Below are 20278 nucleotides of genomic sequence, written 5' to 3' on the forward strand. Positions count from 1 at the left end.
AAAAGAGGCGGGACTTCGTAGGCGCGGGTCAAAGATGTTGTTGTGCTGATGTGTCAGAGTGTTGTTAAAATATCAAAACTCTTTTGTACAACATGTCTTCCTTTGTGACTGAAGTGCTCGCCAGCTCTGGCAAACTGGAGAAGGAGGACTTGTCCAGCAAAATAAGCAAAATCTCTCGAAAAGTGGAGGACACGAAGGTAATCTTACTAGCATAGCATTAGCTAAGTAAAGTTTTGACCAGCTGTTAGCAGCTAGCAGTTTGCGTATGTCAGATAAACTATAAACACTGGCTTGGACGAATCTGTGGCCTGAATTTTAACGATTACAGAGTATCTTGAAGCAAATTAAATGCAATTTTAGTATGTTTATGCTAGCAGAACTTAGACCCACTTGTGCAGACAGTACAGTATTTTCCTCTGGTGCACTAAATTACTGTGCAACGTTCGTCAGAATGCATAAACTTAATGTAACTGGAGGAGATAAGTCAGAAGTATGTGGGTATCTTTTTGCAATTAATGGAGCAACATCCGGTCGTATGCTGACTACTTATTGTAAAACTGAACATTCTTTCTTGAAGAAGAATCCGTCCAGAGGACCTAACTTAACCTGTTAGATTTCTCTACCTGGATTACTGTGATGCATCAGGACTTTTTTTTCTTGTATTGTTATCCTTGTGAGGTTTTTCTATGTGAGCATTGTCAAACCATCTCTACCATGCTTCAGCTAAAAATACTAGTGAATAGCTGGTGAAAAGTCCATGTGGATGAGCAGTTAATGTATGTGTCATAATATTTAGACACTCAGTTTATTATTGTTACTAAACCTTGTACAGCTGGCTGATAAATAGGATTTTGCATTATTCATCTGTAATTTCAACCATGCTGTTTGCTTTTTCACTGATTTTACTACATGCAAACCCTCTAAAACTGGAGCAAATTAGACTTGACAAATCTGGATAAAGTGTCCCCTAATTAACAAAGAATCAACACTATACTATATAGTTTATAATTTGTGAAAAATGTATTTGTGAAGGACTAAAAATCCCAGTTTCACAACTTCTTTTCTGGCATGCAAGCCTTTTTTGCAACTAGTTCAGTTCTAAATCAATACTTGAGATTAGTAAATCAGAATCCATTTGTGTTACAGATCGTGAAACCTATTTTTATTGTGGGGGGAAAAATACTTCTTTTTTACATTTAATTTCTTAACTTTTTCTGTTGTCTTTGAAATAATGCAGTCCTATTTGATCAGTCTGCTGGCTTCCTTCCTTCCTTAGATATGTAGATAACTTTACTAACTGGCATTTATAATGTATGTGTATGTTTTTGTTTAATGCCCTGAGATAACTTGGGTTGTGACTTGGCACTATATAAATAAACTAAATTGAACTGAATTGAATTGATCATTTAAAAAAGAGCCTTTTCCCCATTTTAACTTGATGTAACATGATCTACATGCAACCACACACAAAAAAAAAAAAGGCAGTGAAAAGGCTCCTTTCTCGCAGTCAAATAAAAATCCATTTTCAGCATTGTGTTTCATACCTGCATGACAATTATTGCCTGAGCTAAAATAAATCTTTACAAGTTTAGGTACAAATATGTTTTACCGCTGATTGAATTGCACATTGTTCCTTGTGTATTTTCTACAGGAGGAAGTATGTGACATGATGAATAAGAAGTACAGTGAATTTCAACCAAGCCTTCAAACATCTGAGGACCTAATGCTGCAGGTTAATGTAGTTTCCAAAGAAATGGAGGCTCTTAAAATCCACATTGAGACTGAAGTATGTATGAAATTGTTCACAAGTAAAATGTTATCTTTGCAGAAGAGTGAATGTTTTATTTTTCTGTCTGTGGACTCAGGTGCAGCAGAACATCCATGTCGCTGTGAATGAATACACAAAGCTTAAGCAGCAGCTGGAGAAAAACACTAATATCATAAAAATGCTTGAACACCTTAAAGAGGTAAATTAAGATGATTTTAGCAAACATGCGTTTGTATGTTTCTGTGTTTGATCTTTGTTGTGTGTGACTCAGTTTCACAGTGCGATGGAGGAGTTCAATAAAGCATTACAGGAGAAGAACTATGTTGATGCTGCCAATCATCTAGAAAGGGTGAGAAATGATTATATTAAGGAACTCTAAACTAAAACTTGGCATGAAACCAAAAAGGGAAGTTATTGTTCTTGCATTCAACAAGCCATCAGTGGCACCCAAAAGCAAAAACTAGGAGGCAATTAGAATGTAAACTTGAAGCGCAAATGGTAACAAACCACATAAAAGTGCTCTAGTTAAAAAAAACAACAACAATGAACGTTTATCTGCTTTTTTTTTAATAAAGACCTCCAAGTCCACACAGAGTCTCTGAGGGTGAGAGTTCAAGGGTCTGGGGGTGTCACTGCTGCAACATCTTTCTCTTTTAGTTTCCAGCCTTGGCAGGTCCTGTTCACTTGAAAACAGGAACCAGCTGGGAACGCATGAACGCAAAACTATGGTGTCCCTTGCTACTTGTTCTTGTAAAGCTCTTAACGTCAAAACCAGAGTCTTAAGTTGGACTTTAATCGATAGGAGGCCAGTGCAACTGAAACAGCAGAGTGTAACAGGCAACTCTAACAAAGAATATGCAGAAGCCGTAATGCTACTAAATACATGTTTTTTCAGGCAAGGAAGAGTGTGGATTTACTGAAGGACTGGAAAACAGCTCAGCTGTCTCTTCTCAGTGCTCTGAGCTCCGAGCTGACTGTGCAGAGAGAGAACCTAATTTACCACCTGGGAGACGAATGGAAGCGCCTCGTCATCTGGAAATTACCACCCTCGAAGGGTGAGGTCCCGAGAAACCGATTTCTTTGTCACATTTGTTATTAAAACTTTAGACGGTTTATTTATTTTTTGCTATATTTTTAAAACATGTCGATCTATGTGGTTGCAATTATAATCTTTCCTCAGATTCTGCTGACCAGAAGTCCTTCCTGAACGCTCATCTGATCCTGAATGATGCCTCCAGGAAAGACGATGAATCCAAACCTTCTGCTCTGTTGTGCTCCGTTCTGCAAGCTCTAGCCATCCAAGGAGACCTTCAGCACAAAATCAAACTCTTCAGTAATGTTGGCCAAAACTAAACTGATTGTTCTTTTGTTTATTAGAGTATCTAATCTAGACACATTGTCCTCAAATACGTATATCATTCTTGCTTTAAAAGGTGTTTACACTTATAACAATACAAATACATTAAAGTAATATTGTCAGATTTTGTCTAATGTACATTGTCTCCAAGTTGAGAGCTTTTTCTTTATTTGCATCTCCTGTTGTTCAGGTCAGGTGCTTATGAAGTACATGTTGAAGCCGTTGGTGATGCATGCGTCTCTGTCAGTGAGAGTATCAGAGCAGCAGGGCGAGGGAACCATGCTGGCTTTGCAACGTTTTGAAGAGAGCCATGAGGAGCAATCCACTCCTTCACAAGTGTACAGTAAACTACTTCTAGTGCTCAAGACACTGCACTCTCACCTGCTGGGTAAAGAGGTTAAATCTGAAGAAGCTTTCAGGACGCACTTTTCTTCTGTGTGTCAAAATACAATGAGGCTGAAATCATGTTTATTTCAGACGTGTCCATCGGCAATAAAAAGCTCTCGGCCATCCTGGGAGAGTTGATTTGGGAAGAAATGTCGCAGTGTATCATCCACGAGTGTCTCGTGTACTCCATCCCAACCAACAGCAATGAGCTGGAGAAATACATCACCGTATGTATAAAAATGACACTACTTCGTGTTAATCAAAGTTAGATTTAAATTGAATCATTTCTTTTTGCTCAAGGTAATTAAAGAAACGGAGGAGTTTGAGAAGGCCCTGAAGCAGATGGAGTATCTGCAGGGTGATTCCACAGACCTGCTCAGATATGCCAGAGACGTCAACTGTCACTTCGCCAGCAAGAAGTGCAGAGATGTTATTGTGGCAGCGCGCAAACTGATGACCTCCAAGATGCACAACACCATTAAAGTACGTCTGAGTTCGAACGGAATGTCGGAATATAAACACTTTGGTAACATCGCCTCAACTTGAATAGAACTGAGAAATAACTGAGTATTCACCGTCATATAAAATGATTAAACAAACTTTTTTCCAATTTAATTGTTTAGTGAACACTTAGGAAAAAAAATTTAAAATTCATTTACTTGGATTATCTTAAATAACAGATGGAAAGTGTAGCCAAGGCGTCAGATGCAAGTTGAATAGGTTTTTTTATTCTGCTCTCATGCAAACAACACAATCGAACACCAGTGAGCCTCACAGAGACGAGGGCTAACGATCTAAGAGCAGCATATCACAAAGCTTCTAAACTCTCCTCCTTCAGACATCTTCACCCGCCCACAGGGTTAGGCCATCTTGTAGAGACTTTCCACCGTGAATCCTTTTGCTGGCAGCCAGAGAGTTTTTCCTTTGTAAATCAAACACTTAAATTATTCTAGTTGATTTTTTTAAGCAATGTTTAAAAAGTGTTTTAAGACTTTTAAGTGGGAGCGATGACAGAGGTTAGAGAAGGTGGATCTGAGAAAGTCGCCGGTTCTACTCCCTGGACCGACAACATCAAAATGTGGGTGGGAAAGGTGAAACACCCACACCTTCCTCCACCCTCATTTGCCCCACTCTGGGCCCTTAAGCAAGGCCCTTAACCCCCATCATCTGCTCCCTGGTTGCCCTAGATAGCAGCTCCCTGCTCACACAGAGGGCTGTGGTAGCTCAGTGGTCTGTGGTTGTGTCAAGAAGGACATCTGGCATAAGACCAGTCACCAAGTCTTCGTGCGAGTTAGTTCGCTGTGGCAACCCCTGAAGAAGAGCAGCCGAAAGAAGAAGGAAGAATTTTTATTAAGTGTTTATGTACATTAATGCATTCATACTCAGTGTTTTTGCAGTATTTCAGTACGTACATTCAAATACATTGGAGCGTTTTGTTCATTTTCACTGCAGTTGTAGTACAGAAATAAATTGTCATAATTTAGTAGAGACACTCAGATCTTGTCTAAAACTTTCAGTTATTGTGAACTTGGCCTTAGGCTACCATCTTTTTTTATTTATTATTTTTTTACCATCTCAGCTCCAACTCTTTTTTTGCTTATAGAGCTCTGCTGCCTACAGCTTTTAAAGAGTACCCATCCCAAACATGTTTCACTTTCCTACTTTATACACACATAAAAACGTTCTTGTATTTTAAACTTTAATACCTTTTCACCTGCAAAACAGTGTTATAGAAAATCTGCCTGTTTGGGTGGAATATACGTTTAAACAAATGTTTAAATCTTGCATTTGTGCAATTCTTTGTAATGCTGCTGAAAACACTCCAAAATATTTTCTTTTGTTATATTTTTACGTTTTTTTTTTAAGCTCTAAATTGCCATTTTCTGTGAGTAACATAATTTGGGGACGGTCAGAAATGAGCAGCCTCTGCTTAAATACGATTTTATATTATGAAGAAGATCTTTTGCTGGAAGGTTTGAGTTTTGACTTAAAATGCCTAAAGATCTTTTTTTTCCTTCTTGCTCAGGCGTCTGGAACATGTTGACATGACACTCGGTCATTTCTAGTTCAGGAGTCTTTACACCTGAATTCAGAAGCTTTAAAACACTCTTTTGAAAATGATCAGGGACTAGACTAAAATATCAGTTTCAAAAAAGTTTGCCAAATGTTAAATTTAAATAAATGTATTAAAACTTTCTGAAAGCCTTTGGAAAATCTTGATCAAGATCATAAATGTCTGGCTGCTTGAAAGCAAAAATTAAACAACAAAACAAAAAAGCAGAATAAGATATGACTCTTGATTTTAACCCTACATTGTACCTTCCAGAGTTTTGATTAAAGCTGCATTGGTTTTCCACATGTCTTGTTAGATCACTCCAGATTCAAAGCTGCGTTTGCCCAAGCTCCCTGCTCCAAGTTCTGAGGCGAAGGTGAAGCAGCAGGAGGCCGTGAAGGAGGAGATGACGTTGGAGAACTCGAAGCAGTTGTCTGCTTCCAGCCTGCGTCTGCCCGCCTGTCGCATCAGCGAGTCGGTGCAGCAGCTGATGGAGCTGGCGCTCAACACCCTGTGTGAAGCTGTTGGAAGCTCCATGCAGTGGTACGTTTAATCACTCAGAAACCCTCGTTTTATGAATGAATACATCAACCTACTGATCGGTGTTTCTCGTCTGTTCAGTGCCTTGCAGCTCTTCTTCACAGTGAGGAACATTTTCCAGCTGTTCTATGACGTCGTGCCTACATACCATAAGTAAGAATGCTTCCATCACACGACATACAGCGTTCCTAATGAATACCTTGTGGACATTAATTGTCTTCTGTTCCTTTTTTTTACTTCATTTAGGGAAAACCTCAAGTTACCTCAACTAGCTGCCATTCAGCACAACAACTGCATGTACCTTGCGCACCACCTGCTCACTCTGGGTCACCACTTCAGAGCCCATCTTCCACAGCCCCTCAGTGAAGGTGTTGCGACTTTTGTTGACATGGTGCCTGGATTCAGGAAGCTCGGTAGGCACATAGTTCGACATCAGTTAACCAACGTTGTCGCGAGTTAATAAATGTCCTCCATCGTTTTGAGAAACAAAAGTATCTGCAGAGCTACTGATCTGAACAAACGTTGGTTCGTATTTCTTTTAAATGGAGCATATTCAAGTCGACACAAGTTTCCGTTTTCTCTCACATTTGTAGGTGCTCAGTGCTTCTTAGCGCAGCTGAACATTCAGAGAGCTGATCTGCTGGAGAGACTGTCCACCGCTCACAACTTCTGCAACCTGGATGATGAAAAGAACTACACCGCAGCCAGCAAAGCAGTAAGACAGGTGAGAGGATAGATGAAAAGCGATAGGAGAAATTTGATAGTCGACCTGTTCCGAGGCCGTCGGGGAGTCAGAAATAAAACAATATAACAACATTTTAACAACAAAATATATCTTCCCTGAGTTCTGAACATTGCACACAAACATTGTGGGTATGCCTGCACGGCAATGTCTGTGCCAAGGGACACAGTTGGCAAGAAAACTATGTTGAGTAAAACTCTTAGCAAAGCCACATTTACTCCAGCTGTTAAGGTTACTGCAGGCATTCCCTACTTGTTTTCTAAACTCATGACCATAAATATAGTTATAAAACTGGTAACGGTCAGAATTTTTTACCTGTAAAGGGGAAACGTCCAGTGTTGTAACGGGTGAGCAGAAGCGACACGTTCCACCTGTGCTAGTTCAGACATGACTAATCGAGACACGATCGGTAAATAAACTCTCAAAACATAAACTTTAAAACGGTACCACTCTCTAAAGTCTATAAACACTTGTAGTCAGAAAAGTAACATTAAAGTAAATGCATTTAAAATGTATTATTCTACAGCATCATTCTGTGACCTTTGAACTGCAAGACCAGAAAAATCAATCATAGATCGCTAGATCAGTAATAACAGTGCATCTTATTCCCATGAATTTTCTTAATGTTTTTTTTTTTTCTATCCTGGTTTTAACTAACAGTTTTATAACCACTACCCATGCACGTAAAATGTGAAAAAAGTTTACTGCAAGAGTGCTACATTTGTTAAAGAGAATGGGTTGGACGAATGGACAAATATGTTGAGCACTCGACAACAGGTTGGCCAACGCAGGTCAGCGTCGTCATTTTATTGCCCATCAAAACAAAAAAAATTCTGAGTTATTTGTTCAAATTATCAAAACTACAAGCTTATAATAAGAAAAGACATGGTACGGTTAAAATATATTGTAAAATAAATATTTATTTTAAGATAAATCACAAGTCGAAGTCAGTGTTAGTTGTGTAAAGCAAACCAAAAAAAAAAAACTTATTGGTTCTAATTTTGAAATATGAACTCTGGTTTCATTTGACAATCAGAAATAGACAAAATGAAGAGTCACTGTGGGGTTTCTTGTCACAGATCAGCTGTTATTCAGCACAGTCTAACCGCTGTTAAACTCTCAGACAAATTCAATAAATCTCTGTTTTAATTATGGCGTAGCTCACGTCTACAATTACCTCATCATGTGGCACAGATCATAGAGGCGTAATCCATTAACATCCCCATTTTCTTCACTGTTATTCTTGCATTAAGGTTTGATCTAAAACAACAAAGCCATGGCCGTCCAACTGATCTGGCAATAATTGTCTGTGGTGACCCCACCTCCTTCGTGCATTTTTCTCGTCAGAAAAATATATATTTTTTAATGTTTGAAAACCCAGCTTATTTTCATTTCTACGCAGATTATCGCTGTACAGATTTCTCTCTATCTGATCACAGGTCAATCATCAGCTGAAGCAGCTGGGGACGGTGTGGCAGGACGTCCTCCCTGTCAGCATCTATTGTAAAGCCATGGGCAACCTCCTCAACACGGCTGTTTCAGAGATTATTGCCAAAATCATGATGCTTGAGGTTGGTTTTTATTACTCTTCTACAATAATGTACTGTAGGCCCAGTTTTAAAAAATACAGAGGCGCTCTTGAGATATTTTGAATATAACAATAACCTAAAAACAAGATATCTTTATGCAGGTGTTGTGGTTTTTCCTGATTTCATTTTTTGTTTATAGAATCCAGAAAAAAACGATTAATTTATATTTTGGTATTATTGCCTCCAGGATATTTCCTCTGAGGATGGGGAGCACCTCCACACCTTGTGCCAAAGCGTCATTGAGGAAGGTCCGCTGGTCTTCATCCCTCTGGCTGAAGAGAACAAAAATAGGAAATATCAGGAGGAAGTGGCCCTCTATGTGAAGAAGTGGGGCACTTTCAAAGAGCTTGTCATCGTGCTGCGGGCAAACCTGCAGGAGATTGTTGATCGGTACGGAGCAGAATTTTCAGGATTTATGTTGAATGAGTAAAAACATGAAAAGAGGAATTATTTGACCTGAAGAACTGACAAAAATAGATTTTGTTTTATTAAAAGGCATTTTAGTATTTTAAAACAACTTGAATACAGCGGTTTCAGCTCTCGCGCTTTGTTCTCTGCAGGTGGGCTGATGGGAAGGGTCCGCTGGCGGTGGAGTTCTCCAGTTCGGAGGTGAAGAGTCTGATCCGAGCTTTGTTTCAGAACACAGAGAGGAGAGCTGCAGCTTTGACCAAAATCAAATAGATTTTTGAACAAAAAAAGAAGACAAAGAACTTTTGTTTTTTTTTTTTGTTTTGTTTTTTTGCTTGTTGGCAAATAAGACTGTTTCAGAGTTTAATTGAAACTCAACTTCCAATTTATTTCAGATGTTCTGCCTTTTCTGTTCTGATATTTCACACAAGTTTGTTTGAGGCTAAAAAAACTAAAGTGGTGAGAAAAACGTCTTTCTTAAAATGTTTCTTGTAAAATACTTTAAGCTGAACTCTTCCACAGTGCGTTTATGATTTGTTCAAATAAACTTACCTTTTTTAAATGCTTACTAAAATCAGTGATTCTTTCTGAACAAATGGGGGTACATACATACATACATACATCTGTGGCTGAGTGGTTAGAGCAGTCGTCTTCCAATGCAAGAGTTGGGGGTTCAAATCCACCAGCAGTCACATGCCGAAGTGTCCCTGGGCAAGACTCTGAACCCCTCATCGCCTCCGATGTGTGTCCCATCGGTGTATGAATGTGATAAAAGCTCTGATTAGTCTCTAGAATGATTTGTTCAATTAGCTTTGTAGAGATTTAGTAAAGTGCTGTATGAATGGGTAGATGAGCACACAGATTGTTGTGTAAAGCGCTTTGAGTACAGTCCATTTACATTTACTGTCAACAGCCACACTAGACTTTGCACCTAATTGTTGTGATCAGTCAGTAGTGAATAGTTAGGAATATTTAAATAATGCAGCATAAGGGAGGAAGTAAAGGTAAAATGGGTGCATGAGTTGTACAAGAGGCTGGACACTAAAGAAGGGGAGAAGAAATGTTAATAAAATAAGACATTTTCATCCAAACATTTATTCTACAAACACATTCTGAGTCTTGTGATTACACTTTCAGTTTTAGTCTGAGTAACAAGGTTTTTTTTTTTTTGACACAATATGGGTTATAGTGTAATCAGTAATTTTTCATATAACAGCTGGAACTACCTGTTATTACAACTAAAGAGGTCTGTGGTTTATTATGAGTTGTGTTTTTAAACATAAAACTGAATTGTTTTGCAAAAGATGAGAAAAATCTGATATATACACAAACTCAGTCAAATCCAAGTCAACGTCAACCGTTATCCCTTAAAGGCAGAGGAAGACATTAAGAATGAATGAAAAACTTGTACAATAAATACATCAAACAAATGAAGTCAATAAATGTGGAAACACCATGAACTTCCACACAACAAACCTTGGGAATGCACTTTCAGGTCTGTAACCTCTTACGTGGGTCTCTAAATTGTTTCAATATTTTTACAGTGAATCTGTTTTTTTCTCTGAGAATGCTGACATGTTTGCGTAAATCTGATTTTTTTATAAGCATTTTGTCTACAAACGTCAAAGCGTTTTTTCTCCCGTGTGGATTTTCATGCGAGTATACAGTAAATGTGCCTTTTGCTTGACCTTTTTCCACAAATATCACAAGGAAATGGTTCAGCTCTTGTGCAGCTTTATGTGTTTGTTTAAATTTGACTTACTGCTATATTTTCGTCCACAAATGTCACATGATAACAGCCGGTCTCTTTTGTGGATTCTCCTGTGATTATTTAAACTAGCCTTTTTGCTGAATTTTAGCCCACAAACATCACAAAGAAACGATTTGTCTCCAGTGTGAATTACTGTGTGTTTGTTCAAAGATGCCTTTTCGTGAAAATTCTTTCCACAAACATCACAAATAAACGGTTTGTCTCCAGTGTGAATTCTTATGTGTTTGTTTAAATTTGATTTATTGCTAAATTTTCGTCCACAAATGTCGCATGAAAACGGCTGGTCTCTTGTGTGGAATCTCTTGTGACTTTTTAAATTTGACTTTGTGCTGAATTTTCGTCCACAAACATCACAAAGAAACGATCTGACTCCAGTGTGAAATTTTGCGTGTTTGTTTAAAGATGCCTTGTCGTGAAATTTTTTTCCACAAACATCACACATAAACGGTTTGTCTCCCGTGTGAACTCTTATGTGTTTGATTAAAGATGACTTTTCATTAAATTTTTTCCCACAAACATCACACAGAAACGGTTTGTCTCCTGTGTGAATTCTTGTGTGTGTGTATAAAGCTACCTTTTTGTTAAATCTTTGTCCACAAACATCACAATGAAAGGGTTTGTCTCCGGTGTGAATCCTCAAGTGTATGGTTAAATGAGACATTTGGATACATCTTTGTCCACAAACACCACAAACAAATGGTTTGTCACCTGTGTGGATTTTCATGTGTCTTTTTAATTGTATTATTCGGGTAAATCTTTGGCCACAATCATCACAAGGAAATGTTTTTTCTTCAGTATGGATTTTCATGTGTGACTTTAAATGTGCCTTTTGCCTAAACGTTTCCGCACAAACATCACAGGGAAATGGTTTATCTCCAGTGTGGGTTCTCATGTGTCTATTTATTTGTGACTTGTAAGCAAAACTTTTTTCACAGTTATCACAACTAAATCTTGGTTTTGTCCGCACTTTTCCGTGTGACTCCACATTTTTTTTCATTTCAACGCATTTCTTATTAAATAAACAGCTTGAAGGCCTTACGTCTGAATGACATGTCATTTGACTCTGAAAAGACTGGTTGTTGATCAACTGGTCTCTGCGCACAGAGCAGCTCAAATATTTGTTGACAGTATCTATACCAGAATCAGGAAATCTGCTCTCCTTCCAGTCTTTGTTAGTGTCTTCAACATTTGGTCCGGAATCTGACAAGTCCTCATCATCCTCACTGACTTCAGTTTCTGAAGAAATGGAATCATCTTTGCGTGTCTTTAGATTTGGGTTCAGTGGAGTTTCTCCTCCACAATTCTCTCCATCAGCTGAGCTACTGGTTGGAATACTTTTGTCTTCTACTTGGTGCTGATGAAGGTGTGAGAATGAAGGCTTCTCTTCATCATCCTCAATTTTCAAAGGAAATGGAGTGACTGGAAATATGGGGACATCAGTTTCCTCTTTCACACTGAGTTGATCCCCTTCCTCCAGACTGGTCCAGGGTTCATCATCTTCCTCTTTTATGTTGAGTAACCCCGGGTCCTGCTGGTCCACATCAGGCCTCCACTCGTCAGGAGATTTTACTTTAATCAGAACCAACTGTTGAACTTGTGCAGGGAACACTGAAACACATGTAAATAATACATTAAATCAATTTTTATTATGTTAATTGTGGTATATTTTCCTGTAAAGAAAACAAAAAAATATATGACTGCATTTTGTACTAGTTATTTTCATTTCACCTGTTTTAAGATAAAATGGCATCCCATTTTGTTCTTCATTGATGCACAAAATATCTTTACAGATATTTATGTTTCGATGGTTATTGATTTAATTGTGTCCAAAATTGTAATTCAGCTGAACTTGTCTGAACACCAATGCTGGATTTTTATAACATATTTTCACACAGATAAAACATTTATGAGATACTTTCAAAAATATTTATTTTAAACATCTAAAAGTAAAGTTATGACTGTTAAGAGTGTAAATGTCTGAAGTTTATTTCTTATCCTGATGCATGCTCAATAATCCAGGTAGAAAAATCCAAAAAAGTTCAATCTGGTCCTCTGGACATTCAAAAAAACAAAAAACAAAACAAAGCAAAAAAATCTAGAAACGTTTTGTCTCTCATCCGAGAGACTTCCTCAGTCTGAGGTGCTGTTTTCAGCTCAGTCTCTTAAATAGCACCTTCTTAGAGTGGATCAACCAGTTTGCTGCTGACAACCAAAACCAGCTGATCACATGCTCAAGAAGGACCATCAGCCTAACAATGGATCATTAGCACACTGATGGCTGTTTACTACTCACAGTTTATTTCTTCTAATTAAAGCTACTTTTAAAAACCAATCTAGATTTTAAAAAAGCACTTGTCATAGAGCTAAAATTATAATACACATTATAAAAAAAAATACACAGCAAGATTTATGCTTGAGGTAACAGATAAATTTATGGTTGACAAGATTAAGTCTTTAGGATAGCTGTAATTATTATATTGGCAAAAAAGTACCATAAAAGAATGACAATGGATTATTTTTTATGGCGGCCCCCTAAACAGCGCAAAAGCAGACTTCTACATGTTTATATCGATGTAGTTGAGATAATTTTAGCAGTTGTCTGCTTAGAAATGTGTTTAATCTTTCCAAGAACGACTCTTTAGTTTTACCTACTTGTGTTAGTTGCTGTAGAAAATGCTGAAAATGCTCAGGGTTCGGTGATGTTCACTCATTCTGTGGTGCAGGTGAAAGGATTTGGTCTTGTTTCTTCAAAATAAGGGCTAACAGGCTAATATGCTAATAGGTTAATGTGCTAACTTGCTAATAGGCTAACACAGCGGGTCTGGGATAACATGAGTTGTCCGCTTGTTCCTGGCTACCAAAAGGTTAGCGTTCATGAGTTAGTTCTCAGACTGAAGAAGTCTTTCGGATGAAAGACGAAACGTTTCTCTCTTAAAGAAACTTGTCCAGATGACATGATTTAAGCTTTGTTGTTGTTAGCTTTCATGGAAGCCTTCGCTGCTCACTCTTCTTCGTGTGGTATTTATTTGCGGTTAGCAAACAACTGTTTGATGCAACACTGCCACCAGGTGGTACGGAGTGTGGCTGATGAGTTCTTATCTAAACTTCGTGTACAGTATTTATAAAATACAGAGGCAAATTCTAATAATCAGTTTTGCTTTAAAAAAAATCTAGTTATTATTTGTATGTGTTTGATCCATAAGTTCTTCTGTAGTGTGTCTACCATGCTAAACTTTTCTTTATTTTTTCAAATTCTCTTCTTCAGATTTCTCGTCCTAATATTTCATATACCATTTATTTATGTTTCAGTTCCCCCGTCGTGTTATGCTCTTTTTATATTTTTTGCTATTTTGATGCAGAACAGTTTTTTTATTCATCCTCTTCTTGTGCTAATTTGTGGTTGGCATCACCATTGTGGTGAATTTGATGTGAATGACAATTTCTAACTATTTGCTAAAACAAAGTATATTCTTTCTGCTAAGTTTTCTTCCCCAAAACATCCCAAAATAACTTTAGAACATTTGTCTTTCTCATTTCCTACATATAATAAGGGATTTTTAACAATGTTAATGTTTAAAACAATAAAAAGGCAGCTAAGTTGTTCATCAGCTACTTCTGACCAACATTCTTCTTCTTCTTCTTCTTCTTCTGGGTCTTAGCGAGCATTGTCCTGCTAGGTGGTGAAAGGGTTACACTGCTAATTTTCTTGCTTTTTTGTTAGCATTTTGCTACTTATGAATTGTCTTTTCTTTATTTCTTATATATATTCACTACTTATCGTTGTAATGTAGTTTTTTCCTGTTACAGTACTTGCTAATATTTTCCTAAATGGTAAATGGACTATACTTGTACATTACTGTGGCCTTTGCACCTGTCGGCCACTGTAATATAGCACCTATCTTATTAAGATACTCAAAGTGCTTTACAACACAATCTGTGCCCTCACCCATTCATACAACACTCTACTATATCTATACAAGAATAATCATTCATCACATTCATACAATGATGGGACACACATCGGAGGCAATGAGGGGTTTAGTATCTTGGCCAGGGACAAGTCGGTATGTGACTGTTGCAGGAATCAAACCCCCAACTCTTGCATTTGAGGACGACTGCTCTCACCACTCAGCCACAGCTGCCCTACTTCTGGCTCTTAGCTAACATTTGTATTTTTGCTTTACACTAGCTTGTTTTCTACTTGTGCCTTTTGTTAAATGTATTTAAACTTTGTTTATATAGGTAGTCTCATTGAGTCAAGGACTCATTTTGAAGATGGTGGGGGTTAAGGGCCTTGCTCAAGGGCCCAGAGTGGGGAAAATGAGGGTGGAGGCCTTTTCCACCCACATTTGGATGTTGTCGATCCGTGGAGTCAAACCGGCAACCTTCCAATCACAGGCACACCTTCTCTAACCTCTGTACCACCACGCCCTCCTATTATTCACACTACTTTTAACTTTATTTTAGCTAATTACTGCTTTTCTGCACATTTGAACTTTTGTAACCCAAGTTCAAACTTATTCTTCATTTTTAGGTATTTTTGCTAATGTTACAATTTAAACATGCTCCTTTTACATCTACATCTGATTTAACTTTTGAAGCCAGCCCCAGTCAACATGGAGGCCACTGCCAATCATCTTGCACAAAAACAGCTGTAACTCCGTCAAATATCCAAACAAATATTTTTTTAATGTGAGGGGGACACGCCCCCATCACATATAATTGACGCTACGCCTATGGATTCCTACATCATCACATGAAATCTGTTTGATATTGGGGACTTTGAACTTAAACCTCTTCTTTTTGAGTTCATGTTAAGCTCAAATATGAGATAAAAACACTAACCTCTTGTTTCAGCAAGTTAAGAGAAAGAATAAAATGTAAAAATACTTTCTTTTTTTTAAATAAATTTATCTGGATATAGTGCAAGACATAAAAATTACTCCATTTTTTTTTTTTAACAAAATAAAACCTTTTTTTTATAAAAGTTTGGCAATCCTTTAAGGAATGCATTTCACTGGCCAAACATGTTTAGACTGTTGAAAACTGGAGTTGCAGCCATTTTGGCTAAACCTTGAAAATGACATTATGCACAATTTTATGACAAATAAATCATTTGATCTCACATAATCTGTTGAGGCTTGAAGTATATGTTGTGAATGCCTTTCAGCTAACAAATTTTAACTTTACGTCAAGTCTCTGAAGTATAGCCAGTTATGTATTTTCTAAGGAAATTTGCTGATTTCCTTGAAAATCTATTAATATAACTAAATTTAATGACTTCAAAATCATCCTTGCACTCAAAAGTATTGATACACATTCACTTTATTTTTCAAATTTGCTGTAGTTGGATGAAAATGTTTTAATATACCAAATCTTGCACCACTTTACAATAAGTTTTCCCTTATAGATGGCTAATAGTTTATAGATACATTATTAATTAATTATTCTATAAACACTTTATAAATCATTAATAATTGTTTATTACGCGTTAATTAGAGGTGACAGAAGACAAAACTGACCAGTTTCTTGCCAAATAGTGAACCAAATATGCCACCTACTGTATATATTAAACATTTCAGACCAAGTTACTACTTTGTAAGCACAATAAGCATTTGTAGTTTTTTTTTAGGACATGAGTTGTAGATACTTATAATGCAGTGATAAAAAGTACTATATGCAAAAGAAATAGGTTTACAAATGCTTATTGTGCTTAAGGTAGTAACTTAGTCTGAAATGTTTAATATAACAACTCTAGATGAAATATATAGGTGAAAAGATTTGGCTCACTATTTGGCAACAAACTGGTCAGTTTTGTCTCACTGTCACCCTTAATTAATGCATAATAAACAGTTATTAATGATTTATAAAGTGTTTATAGAGGAATTAATGTATCTATAAACTATTTATTAGCCATCTATAAGGGGAGCCTTAATGTAAAGTACTCTAAATCTTTTCAATGTGTAGTTTCAAGCAGCAGCAACACAGTTGGACCTTTCAGTTTGTATTTGTTCATAAAAAGCTGGAACTACTGTCTAACACAACTGAAGAGGTTTGTTTATTTGAGACGTTTTTAAGAACAAAATGTGAATTGTAAAACAAAAGATATGAGAAAAATAAATGTGTACATAAAAACTGTAACAGCAAAAGTAAATCATTATCCCTGAAAGGAAATTTTGTATACAGACAAGTATAAATAAATAAAAAAATTGTACACAACATTCAGAACACAACACATAAAAATTAGTACAGTATTTGTGGTAAATGATCACAAATTTCCACGCTACAAACCTTGGAACTAACCGTGAACTTTCAGTCCTGTGACCTCTCAAGTGGTCCAACAGGTCTCATGTAAATGATTCCTCATGGCTCAATGAGGCTAACGTGTATAAAGGTTGAATGAAAAGTGGGTCTCCAGGAACTGTTTAAACATTTTTACAGCTAGACTCATTTTTTTCCTTTGTGTGGATTCTCATGTGTTTGCTTAAATTTGACTTCTGGCTAAAGCTTTGTCCACAATCATCACAGGAAAAGAGTTTGTCTCCTGTGTGGATTCTCATGTGTTTATTTAAATTTGACTTCTGGCTAAACCTTTGACCACAAACATCACAGGAAAACGGTTTGTCTCCTGTGTGGATTCTCATGTGTGAGTTTAAATATGATTTTTGTCTAAACGTTTGTCCACAAACCTCACATGAAAATGGTTTGTCTCCTGTGTGGATTTTTGTGTGCAAGTTTAATTGTCCCTTTTGGCTAAATCTTTGTCCACAAAATTCACATGAGAATGGTTTGTCTCCTGTGTGGATTCTCACATGGGCATTTAAATTTGTCATATGGCTAAATCTTTGTCCACAAACGTTACAGAGATATGGTTTGTCTCCTGTGTGGATTCTCATGTGTGCCTTTAAACTTGTACTATAACTAAACCTTTGGCCACACACATCACAAGGAAATGGTTTATCTCCCGTGTGGCTTCTCACATGTGCATTTATTTTTGATTTATAAGCAAAACTTTTCCCACAGACATCACAACTAAACATTCTTGGTTTTGCCTGCACTTTTCTGTGCGACTCCACATTTTTATTAATTTCAACACATTTCTTATTAAAGCTTGAAGGCCTTACGTCTGAATGACATGTCATGTGACTCTGAAGAGACTGGTTGTTGACATACTGCTCTCTGCGCACAGAACAGCTCAAAGATTTGCTGACGGTATCTATGCCAGAAGCAGATCTGCTCTCCTTCCAGTCTTTGTTAGTGTCTTCAACTTTTGGCCCAGAGTCTGACAAGTCCCCATCCTCATCATCCTCACTGACGTCAGTTTCTGAAGGACTGAAATCATCTTTGTGAATCTTTACATTTGAGTTCCAGGGAGTTTCTCCACCTCCACAATCCTCTCCAACAGCTGCTGCATCCATCCAATTAGCCGAGCTGCTGGTTGGAATATTTTTGTCTTCTACTTGGTGCTGATGAAGGTGTGAGAATGAAGGCTTCTCTTCATCATCCTCACTTTTCAAAGGAAACGGAGTGACTGAAAATATGGGGACATCAGTTTCCTCTTTCACACTGAGTTGATCCCCTTCCTCCAGACTGGTCCAGGGTTCATCATCTTCCTCTTTTATGTTGAGTAACGCCGGGTCCTGCTGGTCCACATCAGGAGTTTCTACTTTAATCAGAACCAACTGTTGAACTTGTGCAGGGAACACTGAAACACATGTAAATAATACAATAAATCGATTTTTATTATGTTAATTGTGGTATATTTTCCTGTAAAGAAAAAAAAAATATATGACTGCATTTTGTACTAGTTATTTTCATTTTACTCGTTTTAAGATAAAATCGTATCCCATTTTGTTCTTCATTCATTGATGGACAAAATGTCTTCACAGATATTTGTGTTTATATGTTTCGCTGGTTATTGTTGTGTCTGAAATTGTAATTCAACTGAACTTGTCTGAACATGAATGCTGGATTTTCATAACATCTTTATCACGCAGATAAAACATTTAAAAGATATTTGCAAATTTGAAACATCTAAATGTAATGTTATGACTGTTAAGCGAGCAAATGTCTCAAGTGTATTCCTTTAAGCTACTTTAAAAAAAAATCTAGATTTAAAAGTACTTGTCATGTAGAGCGAAAATTATAAAACACGTTAATAAAAAAATTGCATTGCACGAATTATGCTTGAGGTAACAGCTACATTGCTGATTGACAAGACTAATGGTCTTTAGGATAGCTGAAATTATTATATTGGCAAAAACTGTACTATAAAAGGAGACAATGGACTTGACCGCAGTCGGAAAGTGGGGGCCACCTAAACAGCTTAAAAGCAGACTTCTACATGTATCGATGTACAGTAGTTGAGCTCTTAGCAGTGGTCTGCTTAGAAACCTCCAAGAATAACGACTTTTTGGTTTTACTTACTTGTGTGAGCTGAAAAGTGTTGAAAATGCTCAGGGTTGAGTGATGTCCACTCAGCCTGTGGTACAAATGAGAGGATCAGTCCTGTTTCTTCAAAAATTAGGGCTAACAGGCTAATACGCTAACAGGCTAACAGCGGGTGTCAAATCACGATATGTCCGCTCGTTCCTGGCCACCTAAAGGTTAGCTTTCATGGGTTAGCAGGCCTCAGACTGAAGAAGTCTTTCCGATGAAAGATGAGACGTTTCTCCCCTAAAGAAACTTGTCCAGATGACATGATTTAATATTTGTTGTTGTTAGCTTTCATGGCTACTTCTTTTCTGAATTTTTTCCAGCTCAGACTCTTCTTCGTGTAGTTATTTCTGTATTTATTTCCGGTTTGTAAACAACTGTTTGGTGCTACACCGCCACCACGTGGTACGGAGTGTGTCTTATGGTTTCTTATCTAAACTTTGTGTATTTATAAAATAGAAAGTCAAATTCTATTAATCAGTTTTGTTTAAAAAGTAGTTATCATTTGTATGTTTTATCCAGTATTCTTCTGTTGTGTGTCTAACATGCTAAAGTTTTCTTTAATCTTTTTAAATTCTCTTCAGACTTCTCTAATATTTCTGTCATAATTGGAACACCTGGAGAGCTGGTGCAGAGAGAATAACCTTCACATCAATGTGAAGAAGACAAAGGAGATGATTGTGGACTTCAGAAGGAACAAAAACACCTACACCCCCCTGAACATAAGAGGATCTGCGGTGGAAGTGGTCTCCAGCTGCATCATGAAGGACCCCACTCACCCAGCACACACACTTTTTGCCCCACTCCCCTCAGGAAGGAGGTTAAGGAGCATTAAGTGTAGAACCACTAGACTGAGGAACAGCTTCTACCCTGAGGCTGTTAGACTTATGAATCTCTAACTAGAATAATCACTGTGAAAAACCATATCATGTTGCTGCTGATCTGTTTCATGTTGCTGCTGATCTGTTTTAATGTTGATGTGTTCATGCGTGCACATCTGCTCACACAGACTCATGTTCATGTTTGTGCTGATGTTCAATGTTTTATGTTATGAGTGCTTAGTGTATATTTAGTTGATGTTTTTCTTAGTTCATATCTTAGATGTTATTACTGTTTTTCTTATACATTTTATTGTTGGATGTAACTGGGACCCTGTGTACATAATTTCGCTCCACCACATGTACCACATGAGGTGCGAATGACAATAAAGAAACTCTGACTCTGATA

General features: G+C 37.3%; 3 protein-coding genes across 3 annotated transcripts; 1 reads left to right on the forward strand and 2 right to left on the reverse strand.

Annotated features, from left to right (window-relative positions):
* On the forward strand, positions 1–9130 carry zw10 (zw10 kinetochore protein). The gene is made up of 16 exons (XM_037687276.1): positions 1–197; positions 1652–1786; positions 1866–1967; positions 2040–2117; positions 2664–2823; positions 2949–3101; positions 3316–3513; positions 3603–3739; positions 3813–3995; positions 5882–6108; positions 6187–6258; positions 6352–6518; positions 6699–6829; positions 8287–8418; positions 8624–8826; positions 8997–9130. Exons 1-16 carry the CDS (start codon positions 93–95, stop codon positions 9115–9117), a joined length of 2304 nt encoding a protein of 767 aa, XP_037543204.1. The 5' UTR covers positions 1–92; the 3' UTR covers positions 9118–9130.
* A 1074-nt stretch (positions 9131–10204) lies between these two features.
* Positions 10205–13503, reverse strand: LOC119420822 (zinc finger protein OZF). The gene is made up of 3 exons (XM_037688249.1): positions 13268–13503; positions 10749–12223; positions 10205–10210 (listed from the first exon to the last, which is right to left on the reverse strand). Coding segments are annotated over exons 1-3 (1482 nt in total). The 5' UTR covers positions 13269–13503.
* A 3393-nt stretch (positions 13504–16896) lies between these two features.
* On the reverse strand, positions 16897–19387 carry LOC119419908 (zinc finger protein 664). Its single transcript, XM_037687277.1, has 2 exons — positions 19043–19387; positions 16897–18320 (listed from the first exon to the last, which is right to left on the reverse strand). Coding segments are annotated over exons 1-2 (1281 nt in total). The 5' UTR covers positions 19044–19387; the 3' UTR covers positions 16897–17040.
* Positions 19388–20278: the final 891 nt, after the last annotated feature.

Source organism: Nematolebias whitei, chromosome 14 (genome assembly GCF_014905685.2).
Source record: "Nematolebias whitei isolate Nwh7 chromosome 14, NemWhi1, whole genome shotgun sequence".
Taxonomy (NCBI): Eukaryota; Metazoa; Chordata; class Actinopteri; order Cyprinodontiformes; family Rivulidae; genus Nematolebias; species Nematolebias whitei.